The following is a 21,804-nucleotide window of genomic DNA, read 5'->3' on the forward strand; positions in this document are numbered from 1 at the left end:
GTCAGTAAGACAAACAATAATAGCCTTCTTCCTGTTACCAAATCAGTCAATCATTACCAACCTAATCTTTTGCAACAAAACAAACATCTCCCAGCTCTACAACTTCCAATGCTGAGAAGGACAAAAGCAGCAAGTTCCCTTCCAAGTCACACGCCATCGTGATTTGGACAAATGGTGTCCATTTCTTCAATATTGTAAGGTTGAAATCCTAAAATTCCTTAATGTTGTGAAAGAACCATCAATATGAGGATTGCAGCAGCTTAGAGAGCCCACCGCTCCAGGGCAGCTAAGGATGGGCAATAAATTCAGTATCATGCACATACTGAGAGAAAGTTTCAGAAAATTTTGCCTTCCTTCACATTGTTGTATTGTCATAGATAATTCTGATGCTGGGATGCCCAAATAGGTAGTTGATCTGATCTGTTACAGCAGTAACAGGGAATAACATGTATCATTTACAAAAGCTTACAGCTATGAAAAATGATTCGATATGGAATTCATTGCCACAGAAGGTTGTGGAGGCCAGGTCATTGAGTGTATTTAAGACCGAGATAGATAGGTTCTTGATTGGTAAGGGGATCAAAGGTTACGGGGAGAAGGTGGGAGAATGGGGTTGAGAAACTTATCAGCCATGATTGAATGGCGGAGCAGACTCGATGGGCCAAATGGCCTAATTTCTGCTCCTATGTCTTATGGTCTTATGGATATGAAGCAACTAAAAATGTTGCCCTATAACAAGAATTTTGTACTTCCTGTCAATTTTATGAGGAGGGGGTGAAAACTAGATGGAGAAAAGAGTTTTTTTTTTCAACATTCCAGAATCAGTACTGACAGTATAAATTGAACAGACTAAACAAATGCTATTTTCCTTTTCCCCCCTACCCCCTTAAATTTTCTCTCCTCCCCTGAATGTATTGTGTCAGGATTTGAGTTTCATAGGTATCAAGCCACACTTGGGTAGCTTCACATGTGAGTTTAGATAATGAGGGTCACCAAACTGAATCCTTTTTGAAGGTTGACACCTGAGAGGATTAATGCCATAAAAGTTCAAATCAGGTAACTTTGGAAGAAAAATGTAAGTTGCTAATCGGTCTGTTCTACATCTGTACTATCTCCTAAGTGAGTAGCTTTTCAAAAGCCAAAAATGCTTAATCTTTCTACGGGTGCCTGTTTGACTTACCAGTAAGTTTTTCAATGTATGGTATGATGTATGCATCAGTTTCTAGCCAGACCAAAATATTGTGCTTTATTTTGTAGCATATTTTCAGACATCAGCAGTACTGAAATGCTTCTTATCGTTGTAAAAGGAATAAATCTTCCTGCACCTTCAGGTAAGACCAAATAGAGCTCTATCCAACACTAGTATAATGCAAGCGTAACTGATAATAACTACATTGATAAAACATACAGTCTCCAGTAATGAAAACAAATATTGGCATACGATCTAGATGACATAGTTGTATATAACATTATCTTTGCTTACAAGAGTTTGACTGCAGCCTAGATTAATAAAACACAGAATTATCTTCTTACTAATTATAAGGGTGTAATTGAAGTTCATGTGATTATTACGAATTCAGTTTCTAATGAGTGCAAATTTGACCACTCTATGCTGTAAAAATTGGCCAAGAATTAGCATTTCCATTCAGAAAATCTACTAGGATGGCTGGTATTGCAAATTAAATGTCACCTTGAAATAGGGATTGTCCTTCTGAAATTAAGGGTGAAGGTACATTGGGATTTAGCATACATTTGTTCTAACCAACATGGCATGCTTGATGCAGATACTAAATTCAAAAAAGGCAAAATGGTCCCCAGCACTTACATTGTTTATTTTTATGAACACACCAAAGATAAAGACATAATAAAGTTACACTTTCTCTGAAGGTTTGTCTAGTCAAGGTATTGTGTAACTGAGCTTTACAGGCCAGAATGTCCTATTTTCAGTCCCTATTTGTGCTGATAGCTGTGGCAGTAGTGTTACAATTGGCCTAAGTATGCCTGAGCTTGGGAAGGGAAACTGCAGTGTTCCCAGTTGTGCTTGCTGTTCAGTGGTTCCTGAAGCTATGCGTATGTGGACATTAGGGGAGTATAGGATGGAACTTGGCTGCTGCTCCTTCGTCCCCAAATCAAAAAATGTACCAACGCTTGCTTGTCAGTGAAAACTTGAGCAACATAAGGAAGAATAACTAGTGGTCAAAGAATTGGAAACCATTGTCAGTAGCACCTTTAGGAGATGGCATAGGACAAGAGACTATTATTACAGTTATACAAAAAGTCAAAAGATTAAAATATTATGTTGTCATTTGGACCTTGTATAATTGTAATACAACCTTTAATTAAGACATGTGTTCACCTCAAGATAAATTTTTCTCGCCCCAACTATTCATGGCAACGTCACTTAAACATTTCATTCTTATGAGAAGATTAAAGTAATATATTGTGGAAAATTCTAGAAAAGTATTTGAGCAAAATTGTGGGAGCAGCCATGAATATAGGAACAGGAGAGGGCGATTTAGCCCCTCGAGCCTATTCCAGCATTCCATGAGATTATGGCTGACCTGCAATCTACCTACATACACCCAGCTTTACCCCATGTCCTTAATACCTTCGGTTAACAAAAATCTGTCAGATCTATGGAGGTTGTCGATACTGTCCTTGCAAGAAAAAAGTTGATGTATTGTTTAATTGAGTAAATTATGTAAGATAAGTTTGAAAATCCCAAACTATCCTTAGTAAATAATCAGCTTGTCTTTGGGAGCCAAACCTAATGATATTGCCTTACTACAAATTTCATGTTACTTTGTCATCACTACTTTACACCTGAAATCTCTTTTAAACTTTGCATAAATGATATAATAGAAAATAGAAGTAAGTATATAAGATTTGGTATTTTAGACATTGTTTTTCGGAACATTCCCTCAAATTCTAGTCAAGTTGGTTGCTGCTTTTCTTGTAGAAGAAAAATAAATTCTAAATGTAAAATTCAGTTCCGATTACAAAGCTTATGGCACAGAGTTATTGTATATAATCCTGCATGGCGGGCTCCAAATAACCTTGGCTTCACTTATTTATAAAACTCTTTTTACTTACTATCTATAAAATTATTTTCAAAAATTGACAACACATTTATGGAGTTAAGTTGAACTTACTTTCTATGTTGTGACCTTGATGAGCTAATTCCTACTGGCACACAAAACTTGTTTCATTTTGCACAGGTGTGGCAACACATGACCTTGATGCTATTGTGAAGTTTGAATTTCAATATCCTAGTATGGTGAGTAAAGTTGTTTTAAGTGTGTAGACATTTAGATTTTACATTTTGGTTGCAATCTAGCAACAACATTTCTATCTTCAGTTACAGACCGCACTTAATTCCAGAGAATACAGCAGTAATTTACACATGTGAATCACCATTTATTTGTGAATACATTTTGTTTATTTTAACTAGATGGATATCAATGTCCACAGTTTTTATGTCGTAAGATTCATTCACATTCACAAAATGAAACTATATAAATGACAAATATATCAATTTTACTGTTGACCATAGCTACAGCCTTTTTTTTTTTAACAGGAGCAAGCCCAACGAAACAAAACGACTGTGATCAGGAATACTAATTGTCCAGGTACGAGACAAGCAGCTTTTCTCAGTCTTTTGGAAGGAGCTGTATGTTCATATCGTTTTTTGTTTTTATTAAATATTCTGACTCTGAATAACTGTGTATCTTACAACAATTTATTTTTGATGGAGCATAAATAAAATAAAGCATAGTTTTTTTCAATGCTACTTCTATGTTTTGCAATTGTTCTGTTTTCTAATCTGTTCAACCACCCAGTGCAGAGGGGGGCTGGGAGGGAGGAGGACGTCCTAGTGAGCCTGCTCCTGGCCAAGTTAGCCATTAACCAGTCCAGGCAGCGGGCGATCGAGGGGGGTCATCCGACCCGACTGTCTGCCACTCTTCCGTGGCTACGTTTGGGGCTAGATGTCCCTGGAGATGGAGCACGCGGTGTCTGCCGGCACCGTCGAGGCCTTTCGTGTCCGGTGGGCACCACGGAGACTGGGGTGCTTTATCGACCCTCTTAACCACATTTTGGTTTGATGTTGTAAGTTTCCTTTAAACTTTGTTTTTGGTTTTGCAGTGACCCTAACTTAGGGGCTGCGTTTATTTTATCCCTCATTTTGTTAATTTAGTTTATTTGGTGGACTCTGAAAGAGTTAAATTTGCAACCCTTTTCCTTACCTTTCTGTTGATTTTATGCCCAGATTAATTGTTAATGTAACCATGGCCTCCATGTTCCTGTGTTAGCCTAGCTTAGATAATTCAATGATAAATCTTGAGTGAAATGTGAAGGGCCTGTGTTTTAGAATTAGTATGAATATAGTGTTAAAGTTGCAATGCCATGTAATTAGTTTTTAAATGAAGAGATGATCTGAGGGGAATTAGTTTATATTTATCTGCAGATGGCACTCATGTAAAATATCTTGCCTGTTGTGATTTGTTACCAGACTATTTTGTAGTCAGGGTTGTGCATTTTACATCCTTTTGGCATGTTTTATCCAAACTCTGCAATGCTCTATGTGCCATATGTTTTTCTCTTATAAGTGTTTTTGTTTCTTCCAGAATATAATCAGAGTTTTATGCTCAATATTAACAGAAATCATCGAGGATTTAAACGAATAATTCAGACCAAAGGAATTAAATTTGAAATATTTCATAAGGGGTAAGGACTGCAATGGTAGTGTATTCTGCATCACAGTCGAAGCATGTCAGGTTTTAGTATGGTGGTGCAGGGATGTAAACAAATTATTTTCCGCTGCAAAATTTGTGCTTGGAAATGGAGCAGGAGGAGTTTGTTTAGAAAGATTTTTTCCTATTTGTGTTTTTACAATGGTGATTCTATTTGGCAATTTTGGTAACAATGTAATGTTGCTAACTCACCAGTCTTATTTTAAAATAAAACTCCTATCATCAATTACTCTTTCCTCCAATGGGATTAGAATTCTAGAAGTTGTACACTTCTTTTGCCACCCTTCCACAGTTTCCCCATGGCACACACCAAACTCAACAGAGAGAATGCACTGGAGAGTTGCTCTAAAGCGGCTACTACTAGTCTGTATTGTAGTTGATCACTGGGAAAGCACCCTGGGATGAGTGGCCCTTCTGTATGTATATTTGTATCTTTCTCCTATCATGAAGATATAGCTAATCTCTCATGGTAAGTTCAGATCAGACATTGACTATAAGAGAAACTGCAAGCCTGTGTCCTATCTTACTGTTACAGACAGGGTTGGGAGAGAAATGAAACCTTTGTACCTCTTGTCCTTACTGTTTGTAATCAGTGTGTTTTTTGAAAAGAAAGATGTGTGTGTTTCTTAGCCCCCAGAGTGTGCACGGTCAATTTAAATAACAACAGCAAGTTTTGGGGGTTTAAGTAGAGAGGATTATTTATTCATATGTTCACCCTGAAAGTCTAAACACTATGTCACTCATGCATACATACATATGAGAAATATACAGTTCAAGAGAGTAGTGCACTTTCACAAGTTGTAAACAAAAGAATAGTTCATAGTTTACATTTTTGGCTTGCTGTGCGAAGAACAGAGATTGTGGGCCCGTTAAAGGCAACGTTTCACTCCGAAAGGGTAGTTTAAGTGGGTTCAACAGCTGGAGTTGTATATCAGCATTATTGCAGGATTCTCTGGAAGGTATGGATGTTCAGCAGGTCACAAAGTGAGTCATCCAGGAGGTCAAGTGTCTGTTCTGGTGGGATTTGAAAAAGGAACAGGCTGGGGAGACTTTTAACATGTAACAGTCTCCAGGGTTTTAAAAAAGCATGGATCTTACTGCGTTTGACTGCTGCTAATATTCTCTGCAGACTGCGTTCTTGTGTAGACTGGCTAGCTTCTCTTTGCTTCTTGGGATAATAGATTAGTTATCTGCAGCCGGTTTCAGTCACATGGTGACAAGTTTCAGTCACTTCCATTGTCCATTGAGTCAGGGTGATTGATATACAATGGGGGATTGATAACCCATCAACATATCAGCTATGATTAGCTCACTGGAACACCTTATTTGATATTCCATCCTTATGACTCTGACACATCTGGCAGCCATTGTCTGTTAGATCTCTTCCATTGAGCTGGTAAGGTTGTCCCTTTGCACTTGAGAAATTCATTCGCATTTGAGAACTTTCCAGAGGCATTTTCAGACATGAGTTAATCCTTTGTGCAGAAATTTCAAGTCACCTGACCTCTGGCACCAATTTTAACAGTCTTGTTAGTGTCCATTTTCAAATAAAAGACAGTTCCAGAAAATTATATATTGAATGCACTAAGTTACGACTACAACATGCCTTCATTGGACATGACATTTACCTAATACAAATTAGGAGCAGGAGTAGGGCACTCAGCCTTTCGAGCCTGCTCTGCCATTCAATAAGATCATGGCTGATCTGATTAACCTCAATTTCACATTCCTGCCTACCCCCGATAACCTTTCACCCCCTTGCTTATTAAGAATCTATCTACCTCTGCCTTAAAAATATTGTAAAATTTTTATTTATGTATACGTTTTTACATTTGGAGAAGTTGGGACTATGTTCCTGGGAGAAAAGAAGGCCGAGAAGAGATTTGATAGAGGTCTTTAAAATCATGAGGGGTCTGAAAAGAATACATGGGGAGAAACTGTTCCCACTTGTGAAAGGATGGGGAACAAGATGGCACAGATTTAATACAGTGCCATGGTTGTTGTTGTTCTCTCTGAAAGCACGCTTTAGATTCTAGACTGGCATAATACTTTAATCTTTTGTATTTGTATTAGTCAACCACTGTTTCTAAACTTTGTACAGTTCTGTATTTTTAGTATGTCAATTTGGGGGCAGGGAAACATTTGTTTTGCAAGGTTATTTCTGTTAGACATGATTAATTGCTTTGACTTTTTACAGTGGATTTTTAAGGAGTGACAAACCAGTGGGAACTGCACAACTAAAACTGGACAAATTAGAAACAGAATGTGAGGTCAGAGAAATTGTTGAGGTAAGGCTTTAGTGAGTTTGTATTTCTAAAGTAACCAATACTTGAAACCATAACAAGCATCCCTTATGTCAGCACTTTGAAGTTCTGTTAAAAATAGTTTGCTGAAATTAATATTTTAAAAATTCTTTCTTGCTCTTTTTCTTTTATTTCTTACAAATTTTACATATGGATTAATTTAGTTTGGAAATAACTAATATAACCTTACTATTTTTAGCAGTATTGCATATACTGTGTGTCATTTATCATATACATCCAGTTTAAAAAAGGGAGAAAGCAACAACTCTTGCCAGAGAGCTCCATTAATGCTGGCAGTTATTTGGTACCTGACCATGTGGCCGTTCTACAATTCAACCACAATGAGCATTCCGGCCAACCCTGCTCTCTTCGTCACCTGGCACTCGTGCACAAGCATTTCCTAGCAGAGTTCATGGGATAGCAATCGAGCAGGGACCCAGGATGACTTTTCTCATTCCTGTCCTATGAATGCTGAAGCTAACTGAAGTGTCTCCGCTATCAGTTGACTTAAATCAGTTAACTCAACACAAATTGGAAAGGTGAACTTGAGACTTTTCACTTCCAAATTACTCAGAGCTGTGCCATTCTAGTATTTAGTCGCTATACACCCTTCAACTAGTTGCAGTAACTGGTATTGAGCAGAATTGTAAAGTCTCCTGTTGACAGGTTTGCAGTCCAGGGGGGGCGGTGGGGGCTGTAAAATTCCCTGGGTTGGGGGGGGGGGTGCGGTGGGGGCTGTTAAATTCCCTGGGTGGTTTTCCTGACCTGTTCACAATTTTACGTGGGGTGGGCAAATTCTAGGGCCTGCCGCAGCCTCATTTTTTAGGCTGGCAGGAGGGGTTCAGGGTGGGAGAAACCTGACAGGTCAGGCCTAGCTCAAGCCTAAGGTGTGAAGTGGGGTACAGAGTGCATCCCTCGAGGGCCCCCTTTCCACCTCGTGCCATCCCCTCCCCCAAGGGCAGCCCCCATGGGTGCTCGTTCCCCCCACAGCTGCTCCTTCAAGACCCCCAAACCTCATCGGGACTAACCACCGCTCTCCACCATGGGACCCCTCGTGCTTAACTAGTCCTGGAGTCTGAGACTTAGAATCTGAAGATTGATTGTAGTCCCAGTCCTGGCCACTGGTGCTGCTGGGACTAAGGAGCTGCAGGCCAGTCTGATCAGCCAGTAGCTCTCTGAGGTTGGTCTTCCAGTCAGTGAGGGGCAGAGGCCCCGTCTCAGCCAATAAACTATCCTCAGAATGGTAAACAACTGTGGGACTGCTGTGATTACCAAGGATGAGTTCTCCACTAGTTCTTCAACTGGTGGGATGGGAAAGGCTGTCATCCAAAAAATCCTGCCCATTGTTCTGCTTTTATTGTTTTAAGTTTAATTGCATCAAGGAGCCCTAGCAAAACTAGTCAATGTGAATCGGAGGTGGCAGGGTGGGGTGGGGAGAACTCTCCACTGGTTGGAGTCATACCTAGCACAAAGGAAAATGGTTGTGGTTGTTGGAGGTCAATCATTTCAGTCCCAGGAAACCAATACACGAGTTCCTCAAGGTAGTGTCCTAGGCCCAACCATCTTTAGAGGCTTTATCCATGACCTTCCCTCTATCATAAGATCAGAAGTGGGAATGTTTGCTGATTGTGCAGTGTTCACCATTTGCGACTCCTCTGATACGGAAGCAGTCTGTGCCCATATGCAGCAAGACCTGGACAACATTCAGGCTTGGGCTGATAAAGTGTAAAGTAACATTAGCGCCACATAAGTGCCAAGCAATCACCATCTCCAACAATGGCGACTCCAACCATCTCCCCTTGATATTCAATGGCATTACCATTGCTGAATCCCCCACCATTGACCAGAAATTGAACTGGACCAGCTATATAAATACTGTGGCTACAAGAGCAGGTTAGAGGCTATGGAGCGTAATTGTGGAGAGTAACTCATCTCCTGACTCCCCAAAACCTGTCCACCATCTACTAGGCATAAATCAGGAGTGTGATGGAAAACTCTCCACTTGCCTGGATGAATGCAGCTCCAATACTCAAGAAGCTCAACACCATTCAGGACAAAGCAGCCAACTTGATTAGCACCCCATCCACCACCTTCAACATTCACCCTCTCCACCACTGACTCAATGGCAGAAGCATGTACCATCTACAAGATGTACTGCCAAGGCTCCTTTGACAGCCCCTTCCAAACCCATGACTTCCACCACCTAGAAGGACAAGAGCAGCAGATGCATAGGAACACCACCACCTACAAGTTCCCCTCCAAGCCCCATACCATCCTCACTTGGAACTATATCACTGTTCCTTCACTGTTGCTGGGTCAAAATCATGGAACTCCCTAACGGCACTGTGGGGGTTCCTACACCACATGGACTGCAGCGGTTCAAGAAGGCGGCTCACCACCACCTCCTTAAGGGCAATTAGGGATGGGCAATAAACGCTGGCCTAGACAGCGATGCTCACATCCTGTGAAAGAAAAAAAATTACCACCGCCTGTTGTATGAAAATTGCTTTTTCTGTCATAGCATTCATAGATTCATATTACAATGTAATACATGTGGTTGAACAGCATGTCGAAGTCCCATTGTAATGTCCTGTATCATAAAATGTGGCAATTATTGGCTATTTTTAGAAGGTGTTTGGCAGAACTTTACTAACTTAATATTTGAACTGATCCTTAACGATCTACAGAATTACATAAAGGAAAACCTCACTGCTCTTTATCTGCAATGTTAGCAGAGTAACTTCCATCATTATGAGCATTTTAAATGGAGAGACTGTAGGTTAGAGAATTTTTAAAAAAATTTAAAGATGTGATTTGTATCCTTCCACATGGCAGATGAGTTTCCATTTCTCTTTCAAAATCCAACTGTCCAGCCTTTGGACCTCTTGTTCACCTTGACATTTCTGTAGTTATCTGCTCCACCACATCCTCACCAACTCCTTCCATGCCTAGTCCGCAATAAAGCCATTACTCCAATACACACTCTCACCTCAGCTGTTCCCCCAGTACCTCCATTCCCTTAAGTCCAAAGGATACAGAGATGAATGGATATGATGGACAGCTAGTTTAGCCATTCACTCCAGATCTGGCTGGACGACATACAGCAATATCGGATCCCACTCGTGCTTACTATTCCTGGATCAGCTTAGCATGCAAGGACCCCAGCTGCTTTTTTCTGCTGCAGATTGTCATCTTAAACCCTTCTCCCCTTTCTCCTCCAGCCTCACCTCCAACAAGTGAAAGGGGATCATGACTTCTTTGTCCCTGAGAATGAGACCACCCAATCAGCTGCCTCTATTGCTTTCCCTCCCTTCCCCTAGCCCAGGGTGACCAACTCTCCTAGAGAAAAATACAAAGCACTCTGGCATGGGGTCCGTTAGAGCTGGTCTGGGGAGGGGAGTGGTGTTGCGAGAGGGCGAAAATGGCAGGAGAGTGGCTACTCTGCATGCCTGAGATTTAAAGGCCCAAATCACATTTAACAACAGCGTCCCAGAAGCATGCGACGTAGGACAGTGGACTCAATTATGGGATAATGCAATAAAATAAGGGATAGTTGGTCACTCTCTCCTGGGCCAAACTTCCTCTCAGGTTACACCCTGCACTAGTCCTGAACATACATATTTCTCTAGTTTCTTTTCAATCTCTCCTTGTTCCCCTCCAAACTTATCTTGTTCATGAGACCCACCTCCTGCTACCTTGTCCCCATTGCTATTAAACTGCTGACCACACAACTTATCTTCCTCTCATGTTAGCTGCTATTTTTAATGGTTCTTTTTCCTCAAATACTGCCTCCTCCTCCTTCAAATCTCTTGCCACTCCTCTACTTAAAAAAAAAACAACCCTTGACCCTTCTGTCCTTGACTTGTATCAAAGTGACAAATGACATCCTATATGATTATGACAAAGGTAAACTATCCCTTATCGTCCTTATCAACCTCCCCACAGCCTTCGACTTGTTTGACCAAACCATCTTCCTCCAAAGTTGTCCTGCTGGTTGAGACTGCATTCACCTGGTTCCATTTTTATCTATCCACTTGTAGCTGGAGAATCACTTGCAATGGCTTCTCATCCTGCTTCCACACCATTACCTCTGGTGTGCCCCAAACATTTATCCTTGACCACACCCCGACATTTCTCATCTACATGCTGCCCCTCAGTGACAGCGTCTAAAAACAAGGCGTCAGTTTCCACTTGTATATTAATGACACGTAAATTGATGACATACCTCGCCACCAGCTCTCTAAACCCCTACACTATCTCTAAATTGTCAAACTGCTTGTCCAACATCCAGTACTGGATAAAGAAAAATTTCCTTCAACTAAATATTGGGAAGACCGAAACCATTGTCTTTGACACCCTGTCACAAACTCCATCCCTCTCCCTAGCTACTTTCTGAGGCTGAACCAGATGGTTCACAGCATTAGTGTCAGATTTGACTCTGAGATGATCTTCCGACCACACGAGAACATGATTAAGACCACTGTTTTGCATCACCGCTTCACTCCTTGATGCCCCTGCCTCAATATCTCAATATCTGCTTGAATATCTCATCCATGCTTTTGTGACCTAACTTGTTCCAACACAATCCAAGCCAGTTTCCCATTTTTTCCTCTCAAACTTGAGATCATCCAAAACTCTCTATTCTGTATCATGACTCACACCAAGTCCTATTCACATACCACCCCAGTGTTTGCTGACCTACACTGGCTCCCAGCTAAACAGTGCCTTAATTTTAAAGTTCTCATCCTTGTTTTCAAATTCTTTCATGGCCGGACCTATCCCTATCTCTATAATCTCCTCTAGCCCGACAACCCCCTGAGATATCTGTACTCCTCTAATTCTGACTGCTTAAACATCCCTGATTTTAATTGCTCCACCCCTGGTGACCATATCTTCAGTTGCTAAGGCCCTTAGCTCTGGATTTCTGTCCCTTAACCTGTCTGTCTCTCTTTCCTCTTAAGACGCTCCTTAAAACCAACCCCTTTGACCAAGCTTTTAGGCAATCTTATATCTCCTCATGTGGCTCTGTATCACATGTAGTTGATAAAGTTCCTGTGAGGTATCTTAGGATGTTTTACTATGTTAGAGGCACTATACAAATACAGGTTGTTGAGAAAAGATAAAGTTGCCAGTATTGTCCAATGCGTCAGCTTTTTTAAAAAATAGAAGCCCACTCTAACTGAATTATAATCTTGTGGCACAGAGAAGGCTGTGTTTACTTTTTTAATTACAATCATTCTTTGGTCAAATTTGTTGACTTATTCATAGCAATATGTGTTCAGTGTGGTATTGAGTGAGTGATATTAATTGGCTGGGGTTGTAGATGAGTCTGGAGGCTAACTGCAGGTAATGCTTCTACTGTCTACAGCTACTCTAGTAGTGCTTGGTGAGTTGATTATTTACTTTCTGTGATTTGACTGAAGACTGTATTTTGAGTACACTTGGAGCTAGAGAGATTTAAATTGTGTTTTTACTCTCATTACTTTCATACGAAGTCGATGCCATTTTTGAATTGACATTATAGAACACCATTGTTTAAGTTTGATCATGTTTCACAAGCTATAAATTCTACATTTCACTTGTAGCATGAGACTTGACAAAACAGCTTTGTGTTGGCTGTCACATACTGCTGTTGCAATCTTTTTTAAAAAGTTGCATAGAGGTTTTGCAGAAGATTTTTCCAGGATTGTTTGAAACTCATTTGTTTTCCTTACCTTAGATTTTTGATGGCAGAAAATCTACTGGTGGTCGATTAGAACTGAAAGTTCAGATCAGAGAACCTCTTAGTGGACAAGATTTGCAAATTAATACAGAAAAATGGCTGATCCTTGATCCAGCCACTAGGTGAGAACATTTGCAGATAAACTTACTCCATATGGTGGTAGATATATATTTTAAATTAAACTTGCAATGGATATGGTCTATGGAATTTTTTTCTCCCCAATTTACATTCTTTTTTTGTAATTTTGAGGCGTCAATCATTGAGGGAAAGCAGCATGAAGCAGTTTATACACTAACCAGAAAATGCTGGAAATACTCCGGTCTGGCAGCATCTGTGGAGATAAAAACAGAGTTAACTGAAAGCTCACCACCTGAAATGTTAGCTGTTTTCTCACTCCACAGATGCTGCCAGATCTGCTGAGTGTTTCCAGTATTTTATGTTTTTACTCTGGGAATTGGTGGGGAGGGAAAAGAGTAACTGGAATCTACCTCTTCCAAACACTTAAGGATATTAATCATGTGACCTTTATTGTTTACCTAGGGCACAGGACTGAAGTAACCACTTGAACTATGCCAGGTATGTTGTTGTTTGTTTTTGATTTCCTACTTAGCTGTGGTTCTGGGCTGAGGCACTAAGGTTCAAGAGCTCAGCAGGATGGGGGATCTTTTTTTATTCATTTACGGAATGTGGGCTTTGCTGGCTGGGCTAGCATTTATTGTCCTTCGCTAGTTGTTCTTGAGAAGGTGGTAGTGAGCTGCCTCCTTGAACCATGCAGTCCATGTGGTGTAGGTACATCCACAGTGCTGTTAGGGAGTTCCAGGACTTTCACCCAGCGACAGTGAAGGAATGGGCGATATTTCTAAGTCAGGATGGTGAGTGGCTTGGAGGGGAACTTCCAGGTGGTGGTGTTCCCATGTAACTGCTGCCCTTATCCTTCTAGAAGTTAGTGGTCGTGGGTTAGTGCTGTCTAAGGAGGCTTGGTGAATTCCTACAGTGCATCTTGTAGATGGTACACACTGATGCTACTGTGCATCAGTAGTGGAGGAAGTGAATGTTTGTGGATGTGGTGCCAATCAAGCGGGCTGCTTTGTCTTGGAAGGTGTCAAGCTTTCATGAGTGTTGTTGGAGCTGCACTCATCCAGGCAAGTGGAGAGTATTCCATCACACTTTGTGTCTGACTTGTGCCTTGTAGATGCTGGACAGGCTCTGGGGAGTCAGGAGGTGACTTACTCGTCACAGGATTCCTACCCTCTGACTTGCTCTAGTAGCCACAGTATTTATATGGCTAATCCAGTTCAGTTTTTGATCAATGGAAACCCCCAGGATGTTGATAGTTGGGGATTCAGTGATGGTAATGCCATTGAATGTCATGGGGTGATGGTTAGATTCTCTCGTTGGAGATGGTCACTGCCTGACACTTGTGTGGCGCAAATGTTACTTGCCACTTGTCAGCCTAAGCTTGGATATTATCCAGGTCTTGCTGCATTTGGACATGGACTGCTTCAGTATCTGAGGAGTCACGAATGGTGCTGAACATTGTGCAATCATCAGCGAACATCCCCACCTCTGACCTTATGATGGAAGGAAAGTCATTGATGAAGCAGCTGAAGATGGTTGGGCCGAGGGCATTACCCTGTGGAATTCCTGCAGTGATGTCCTGGAGCTGAGATGACTGACCTCCAACAACCACAACCATCTTATTTTCTGCTAGGTATGACTCCAACCAATGGAGAGTTTTCCCCCTGATTTTGCTAGGGCTCCTTGATGCCTCACTCAGTCAAATGCGGCCTTGATGTCAAGGGCAGTCACTCTCAGCTCACTTCTGGAGTTCAGCTCTTTTGTCCATGTTTGAACCAAGGTAATGAGGTCAGGAGCTGAGTAGCCTTGGCAGAACCCAAACTGGGTATCAGTGAGCAGGTTATTGCTAAGCAAGTGCCGCTTGATGGCACTGTTGTTGACCCCTTCCATTACTTTACTGATGATCGAGAGCAGACTGATTGGGCGGTAATTGGCTGGGTTGCATTTGTCCTGCTTTTTGTGTACAGCTCATACCTGGATAATTTTCCACATAGTCTGGTAGCTACCAGTGTTGTGGCTGTACTGGAACAGCTTAGCTAGGGGTGCGGCAAGTTCAGGAGCACAAGTCTTCAGTACTATTGTCGGGCCCATAACCTTTGCAGTATCCAGTGCCTTCAGCCGTTTCTTGATGATATGTGGAGTGAATCAAATTGGCTGAAGACTGGCATCAATGATGCTGGGGACTTCTGGAGGAGGCTGGGATGGATCATCATCTCAGCACTTCTGGCTGAAGATTGTAGCAAATGCTTCAGCCTTGTCTTTTGCACAGATGTGCTGGGCTCCCCCACCATTGAGGATGGGGATATTTATGGAGCCTCCTCCAGTGAGTTGTTTAATCGAACATGCAACTCACTGCTCAGTTGTACTAGTCTGTCACAGGTCTTTATTAACTGGTATATTTTAGATGATGTGTTGTAAGATAGATGTTGAGCTTTGAATTTAAGTTTGGAGAGGAGCTGTTTTAAAGTGGTGCTTTATTGGATCAAAATTGTTTCACGTGTGAATTAAAGCTGGATTATAACATTATCATAACGTGAGAAATAGGAGCAGGAGTAGGCCATTTGGCTCTGAGCCTGCTCCATCACTCAATAAGATTGAGGCTGGTCTGATTGCGGCCTCAGCCCCACTTACTTGCCCCCCATAACCCTTGACTCTTGTCAATCAAAAGTATGTCTGACTCAGCCTTGAATATATTCAATGAGCTAGCCCTTACTGCTCTCTGGAAAAGAGAATTCCAAAAACTAACGACCCTCAGAGATGAAACTCCTCCTCATCATCATCTTAAATGAGAGATGTTTATTTTGAAACTGTGACCCCAGTTCTAGATTCTCCCACAAGGGGAACATCCACTCAGCAGCTATCCTGTCTAGACCCTTCAGAATCTTAAATGTTTCAATAAGATCACCTATCATTCTTCTAAACTCCAATGAGTATAGGCCCAACTTACTCACCGTTCCTCATAAGACAAACCCCTCTTTCCAGGAATCAGTGTAGTGAATCTTCTCTGAACTGTTTCCAATGCAGACATGACCTTCCTTAAGTAAGGTGACCAAAACTGTACACATTTCTCTAGGTGTGGTCTCACCAATGCCCTGTACATTGGTAGCAAGAATTCCCTGCTTTTATACTCTCTTCCCCTCGCAATAATGACCAAAATTTCATTTGCATTCTTAATTACTTACTATACCTGCATGCTGACTGTGATTCACATGCAAAGACACCCAGACTCCTTTGTACAGCAGCATTCTGCAGTCTCTCTCCATTTAAATATATTCTGCTTTACTATTCTTTCTGTCAAATTGGCAACCTCACATTTTCCCACATTAAATTCCATCTGCCAAATTTTTGCCCACTCCTTTGATCAATCTATCTTTGTATCCTCTGCTACAACTATTAGGCTCTAATAGTTGTCTGGAAATGAAGACCAAAATCAAGACACACCCCTTCAGATAGTTTCATTACTGGTCATAAAACTCTCCACAGACAAAATTTGTGTCTCTTGCTATCCCTTTTATACAACCAAATGGATACTTAGATTGTTAACTAATAATTAGCAATTGAACTCCTTTAACTGTTTCCTTCCCCAACAGATCTCACTCTTCTTAAAAGAAAGTAATCCTTAAGTTTATATAATCACAAAAATTATAAACATCAATATATATTTTTCATTCACTAAATTCACCTTATTCCCCCTCCTTAAAACAAGTACACATGTATAGATATGTCCACACTAAAGGAGTGTTCCATTTTTGTTGTGTTAAAGAAAAAGACATCCCTCTTTGAGGATCTCTTGGAGCTCGCTCCTCTTTTGGTGATGCAGTCAGATAATTGGTAGCTGCTATCAATCCATTTGATCTTGGCATCTGTTTTAAGCTTGCAATATCAATTCGCAATCTCTTTTCATTAACGCACTTCATAGAACATTTTCCCAAAATGACATTGTCTGTAAGACATTCGATTGGTACTGTTCCTGAATACCCTTTCCCATTTAAAATTTCTGCCAGCATCTTTGATATAAGAATGCCGTATCTGCCGCCTCAACAAGGGCAAGAGTCTCTGCTGCTAACATACTTTTTACAACTCTTCATATCTTTTTAGATGCCAAAGGGCAACATTTACCTTCTCTCCCCCCACCCCCCAAATGAGAAATATTATAAATCATCCCGCCCTCAAAAATCCATCACGTAAGACGCATCACTAAACACAATCAGTTTCATTTTTCCAAGATCACCCAAAGATGGGAATTTCAAAGCACACTGCTCCATTTTTAATTTTGTCAGTGTTTTGTTTGCTCGAATAATTTTCTTCAACTGTGGGATCATTCATTTTAGTGCTCAGTTCCAAAACGTCAAAACTGACATCCAGCCTTGTTTGTTTGCCTAACTGATTGAGTTGCCCAATAATACTTTTGAGTTCCTATTTTTCCATTTCAGAAGCCATTGTATCTTCCTGGGAGACCCTACCACGACTGATTGCAAAATAATTGACGTTCTCCAAGTAGGATTGCTGATGTAAAAGGACGTGTGATCCACTCTATGATTTCTAATCCAATGTATTTAAACACGTCAGAAGCCTGACTTCCAATTTTAAACTCCATTCTGAGCCCATTAATGACAACCGTTTCAAATTCGCTACTACCACCCCACAAAAAATCATCTACGTGCATCATAACGATGCCTGCAAGTTTCCCTCCATGGTGCCAGTAAAACATTGCCGGGTCTGCTTCCAACTGAAGCCAGCCCAACTTTAACAAAACTGACCTCATTGAGAAATAGCAAACCCTGGAGGCGTCATTTAAACCATATACGCACTTATTCAGCTTCCAGAGTGTCCCTTCTGCGTTTGACACCTCTTTCAGTGTACAGAGAAAAACTTCCCTTTGAAATTGATGCCCCTGCAAAAAGGCAGCTTTATTGTCAATGGGCTTACATTCCCAAGCATTTGTAGCTAACAGAGCCAAAAAAAATCTTCAGAATAACTTTTCCTGCTGTAGGTGAATCTACTCTTATATCCTGGTCACCAAATTTTTCTTCAAACCCTCATGACACTAGCCTGGCTTTAGCTTTAAAAGTCCCATCAGGAAACACCTTTTCCGTGCATATCCATCTATGAGACACAGCTGGTTGTCCCCTATCTGGCACATCTGTGTATACCCCAAATTCTTTAGCTTTTGCTGTTTGGCATCCTTTATTAATTTATCATCTAATTTGTTTGAAGCTACTAAGACTTCTCTATCACATGGGCTTCTCCTTGTAGCATTACCAGTCTGTGCCATACTCCTTGACCTTGTTAAGCTAAGCCCTCCATCACACTCTGGACTGTTACTGTTTGATCTTCCTCTCCCTTTTAGTAGATGTTCTTTCGTCTGTTTGCGATCTCTTCCGAGAGGCATGTTCACTCCGGAACCCACTGTCTGAACTGATACTGCGTTTCCATGCCTCTGTTTTGGCACTTCATGTTCCCAGTCCATAGGCCTAACCTTGTGTCCTTTATCTCGTATATTTAACCAGTTCCCTGCTCTACCTACGATCGTCGCATCCTGCCAATGACCGGCCCCTTCTGGCAAGTATTTAACTTTAGTGCCAGCTTTCAGCAGTTGTCCTCTGGGACAAATCGCCTCATCTTGTTCGTCCAAATCAGTGTGTCCATCTTCAGATACCCTGTCAACCTCAGCTACCTGGTCCTCGCAATCATGCAGCATATGGATATGAGAAGTACATGGTTCCTCGTCCCTTCCCACAACCCTTTCCGGACCCACAAATTTGTAATCCACACTAACTAACCTCGATGAGTGTACCCGAATAGTCTAGTTCCCATGGTGTAAAACGACTGTTTTACCTCTTTATCTATAACCTTTCCACTCATTAAGTCCTCTTTTATAGTATACCATGTCTCCCTGATTAAAAATAGTTTCTGATGGTCATACAGTGCACTTTACAGCTTGCCGAATTCTTTCTGAAACTTCAGCTTTAAGTGACTCTCTTCTATCTGCGTGTAGTGCATTTAAATGCTCAGAAAAAGTAGAGCTAATCGTAGTTCCCTCCCAAGCTGGGAAATGATCACTCAGGACTGAAGGAATTTTTTGGGTTTCTGACAAAAACCAATTAATATGGACTATAACCCCCAACCATCTGCAGTGAATTCTTGGCATGGACAACCCATGCTAGAGCTGATAATTTACAGCTTGGTCTACCTATCAATATTTTACGAAGCATCTCATCTATCACCGTGTGATTCCTTCCACACACTCCATTACTAAAATGGCTGTATTCATAATTATTATATTCATGTTTTCGCACATATCCCGAACCTCATTGTTTGCAAATTCCCCCCCATTATCAGTGAAGAATTTTGCTGGTGGTCCCAATCCAGTCCCTATCCACTTTTCCATTACCTGATTCACAATTATTTTTTCTTTACTGTGTATGATTGTCGACTGGCTAAACCTTGTTGCCAAATCTACGAAATGTTTAAAAAAAAATGTTCTTTTCTTCATCCCACACCTTTAAATCCATCGCCACAACTTCAATGAAATCCCTCACTTAGGGTCGACTCACTATCTCCGTGACTGTTTCCTTCTGTATTTCTTACATATATTGCTTATCTCCTCCATAAGTTTAGTGTACTCTCCATCCCTTATTTCTGCATCCCTTCGCAAAATTTTTAATCTTTGTGAAGAAGGGTGCGCAAACTGCCAATGCAATTTTAACATGAGCAGTTTTTTGTCTTCTGAATTCCTATTCCCTGACGCCAATAACACTTCTTTAGTCTCCTTAGTAGAAAAGTTAGGTTTCATTACAGGAATACGGTAGTGTCCAGATTACGTAAATTGTAAATCCACATTTTTTCCAAATATGATGGCCTTGTCATTTTTCATGTCCAGCTTCATTTGTGCTTTCTTCATCGATGCCCTGCTCATCAGTAATGGTATTTCACTAGACACACTGTCCGTGCTGATGAAATGATTGACTCTAGCTATCTTACAGGGAATCACTACCTTTTTAAGGATTTTAGGGTATTATCATCTCCAAATCTAAAACTGGTGGAACTCTCAAATTCTTTAACCTTATTCCGATCCTTGTTATTTAAGGAGTCCAGGTAGCATTTTAACAAATCTATTTCACAGACTGCAGACATGCATCAGCTATCTAGCACTGCACAGTTGAAGGACTCTATAACCAAGACATTCGTCACTGGGGTGAAACTTCTTGTAATTAATAAAATGCCCTCTCTTTAGTCAATATTACCATCATCATCATCTGAGTCTTCTGTCCCATGTTTAATTTCGAACACATTATATCGTTTAGGACAGTTCATTGCATAATGGTATTTTGACTCATATTTAAAACACCAATTGACCACACCCTGGGCATTTCTGCGGTTCATCTTTTTGTTGTAATTCCCCAATTCTTTTCTCCTGCCATAATTGTCAAAGGTGTTTCTGGTTACAAATTTCCTTTCGTAATGACGTCTGCGTCCTATTTCTAGATGATCTCGCCATCCCGTTAACATCGTATCCTCAATTTTCTGTCTTACTGCCAAATGGCTCACTTGTGCCATGAATGCTGCCGGAAAGAAAAGTTTTCCGAGGAATTTTTTTTTTGAGTTTCTGACATCTGTCCTAGCAATGTGTGTCTTTCTGCAAATTTAACTCCCGTAAGAACTAGAAGCCTGTCCATATTCGATGTTCTGGCACAGTCTAGTAACTTAAATGCCAACACTGATTGGGGAATTTCTAGACAGAACTTTTGCAATCTTGCATATAGTTTACTGAATTCCATTATGTAATCTTCAGTGGAACTCCCCTCCAACTTTCTAAATTTGTCAAAATCTGACCATGCTTTGTAAGCACTTAAATCATCATTTTGATAGATCTTATCCATAAAATCTAATAATATTTCCAAACCTTCGTCTGTGTCCAAATGCTCAGGATCCAACTCCGAAAATACTTTGCATCTTACTTTGCTTTTGTATGGTAATGAGAGTGCCAAGGCCATTCCCTGTTTCTTCTTTGGCAAGGACGTAACCAGTGTCCACAGTTACTTCATTCTTCTATTACTCATAGGGTTCACTCTCCGAAAACATCGGTGGGTAATCATACCTGAAACTCTACATTTTGATTCAGCCATTTGTGAGTGACTCCAAACCACTCTGCTCTTTAACTCCAAATACAGTCTTTTGTCTGAAGAAAGCTTAGTTTCCAGTCTTTTTACTTACAAGCAGCGTCCATTCTCTGCTACCACTGTTAAGTTCAATAGTTGTTTGGAAATGAAGACTGAAACCAAGACAGACTCCTTCAGAGTTTTATTACTGGTCATAAAACTCTCCACAGACAAAACTTGTCTCACCTGTTATCTTTCTTATACAACTAAACGGGTACTTAGGTTGTTAACTACTAATTGAACTCATTTAATGGTGTTAGGGAAATTGATGGGATTGAAGGTTGATAAATCCCCAGGGCCTGATAATCTACATACCAGAGTACTTAAGAAAGTGGCCCTAGAAATAGTGGATGCATTAGTGGTCATCTTCCGAGATTCTATAGACTCTGGAACAGTTCCTACAGATTGGAGGGTAGCTAATGTAACACCACTATTTAAAAGGGGAGGCAGAGGGAAAACAGGGAATTATAGACCAGTCAGCCTGGGGAAAATTCTAGAGTCCATTATAAAAGATTTAATAGCTGAGCACGTAGAACAGAGTGGCAGAATTGGACAGAGTCAGCATGGATTTATGAAAGGGAAATCATGCTTCACAAATCTACTGGAATTTTTCGAGGATGTAACTAGTAGAGTTGATGAAGGGGAGCCAGTGGACGTGGTTTATTTGGACTTTCAGAAGGCTTTCGACAAAGTCCCACATAAGAGATTGGCGTGTAAAATTAAAGCACATGGGATTGGGGATAGTGTATTGAGATGGATAGAAAACTGGTTGGCAGACAGGAAATAAA

The 21,804-nt window shown here is 40.8% G+C and overlaps 1 protein-coding gene across 1 annotated transcript in view; it reads left to right on the forward strand.

Moving 5' to 3' along the window:
• cc2d1b (coiled-coil and C2 domain containing 1B) overlaps positions 1-21,804 on the forward strand; it is a 73,681-nt gene that overhangs the window by 48,583 nt on the left and 3,294 nt on the right. Inside the window, exons 18-24 of the mRNA XM_078561117.1 lie at positions 1,258-1,331; positions 3,219-3,277; positions 3,578-3,629; positions 4,626-4,725; positions 6,949-7,039; positions 12,774-12,898; positions 13,317-13,352. Coding sequence (XP_078417243.1) covers positions 1,258-1,331; positions 3,219-3,277; positions 3,578-3,629; positions 4,626-4,725; positions 6,949-7,039; positions 12,774-12,898; positions 13,317-13,329 — 514 coding nt within the window. The 3' untranslated portion in view covers positions 13,330-13,352. The remainder of the gene's footprint in view (positions 1-1,257; positions 1,332-3,218; positions 3,278-3,577; positions 3,630-4,625; positions 4,726-6,948; positions 7,040-12,773; positions 12,899-13,316; positions 13,353-21,804) is intronic.

This window comes from Cetorhinus maximus, chromosome 17 (assembly GCF_964194155.1).
Source record: "Cetorhinus maximus chromosome 17, sCetMax3.hap1.1, whole genome shotgun sequence".
NCBI lineage: Eukaryota > Metazoa > Chordata > Chondrichthyes > Lamniformes > Cetorhinidae > Cetorhinus > Cetorhinus maximus.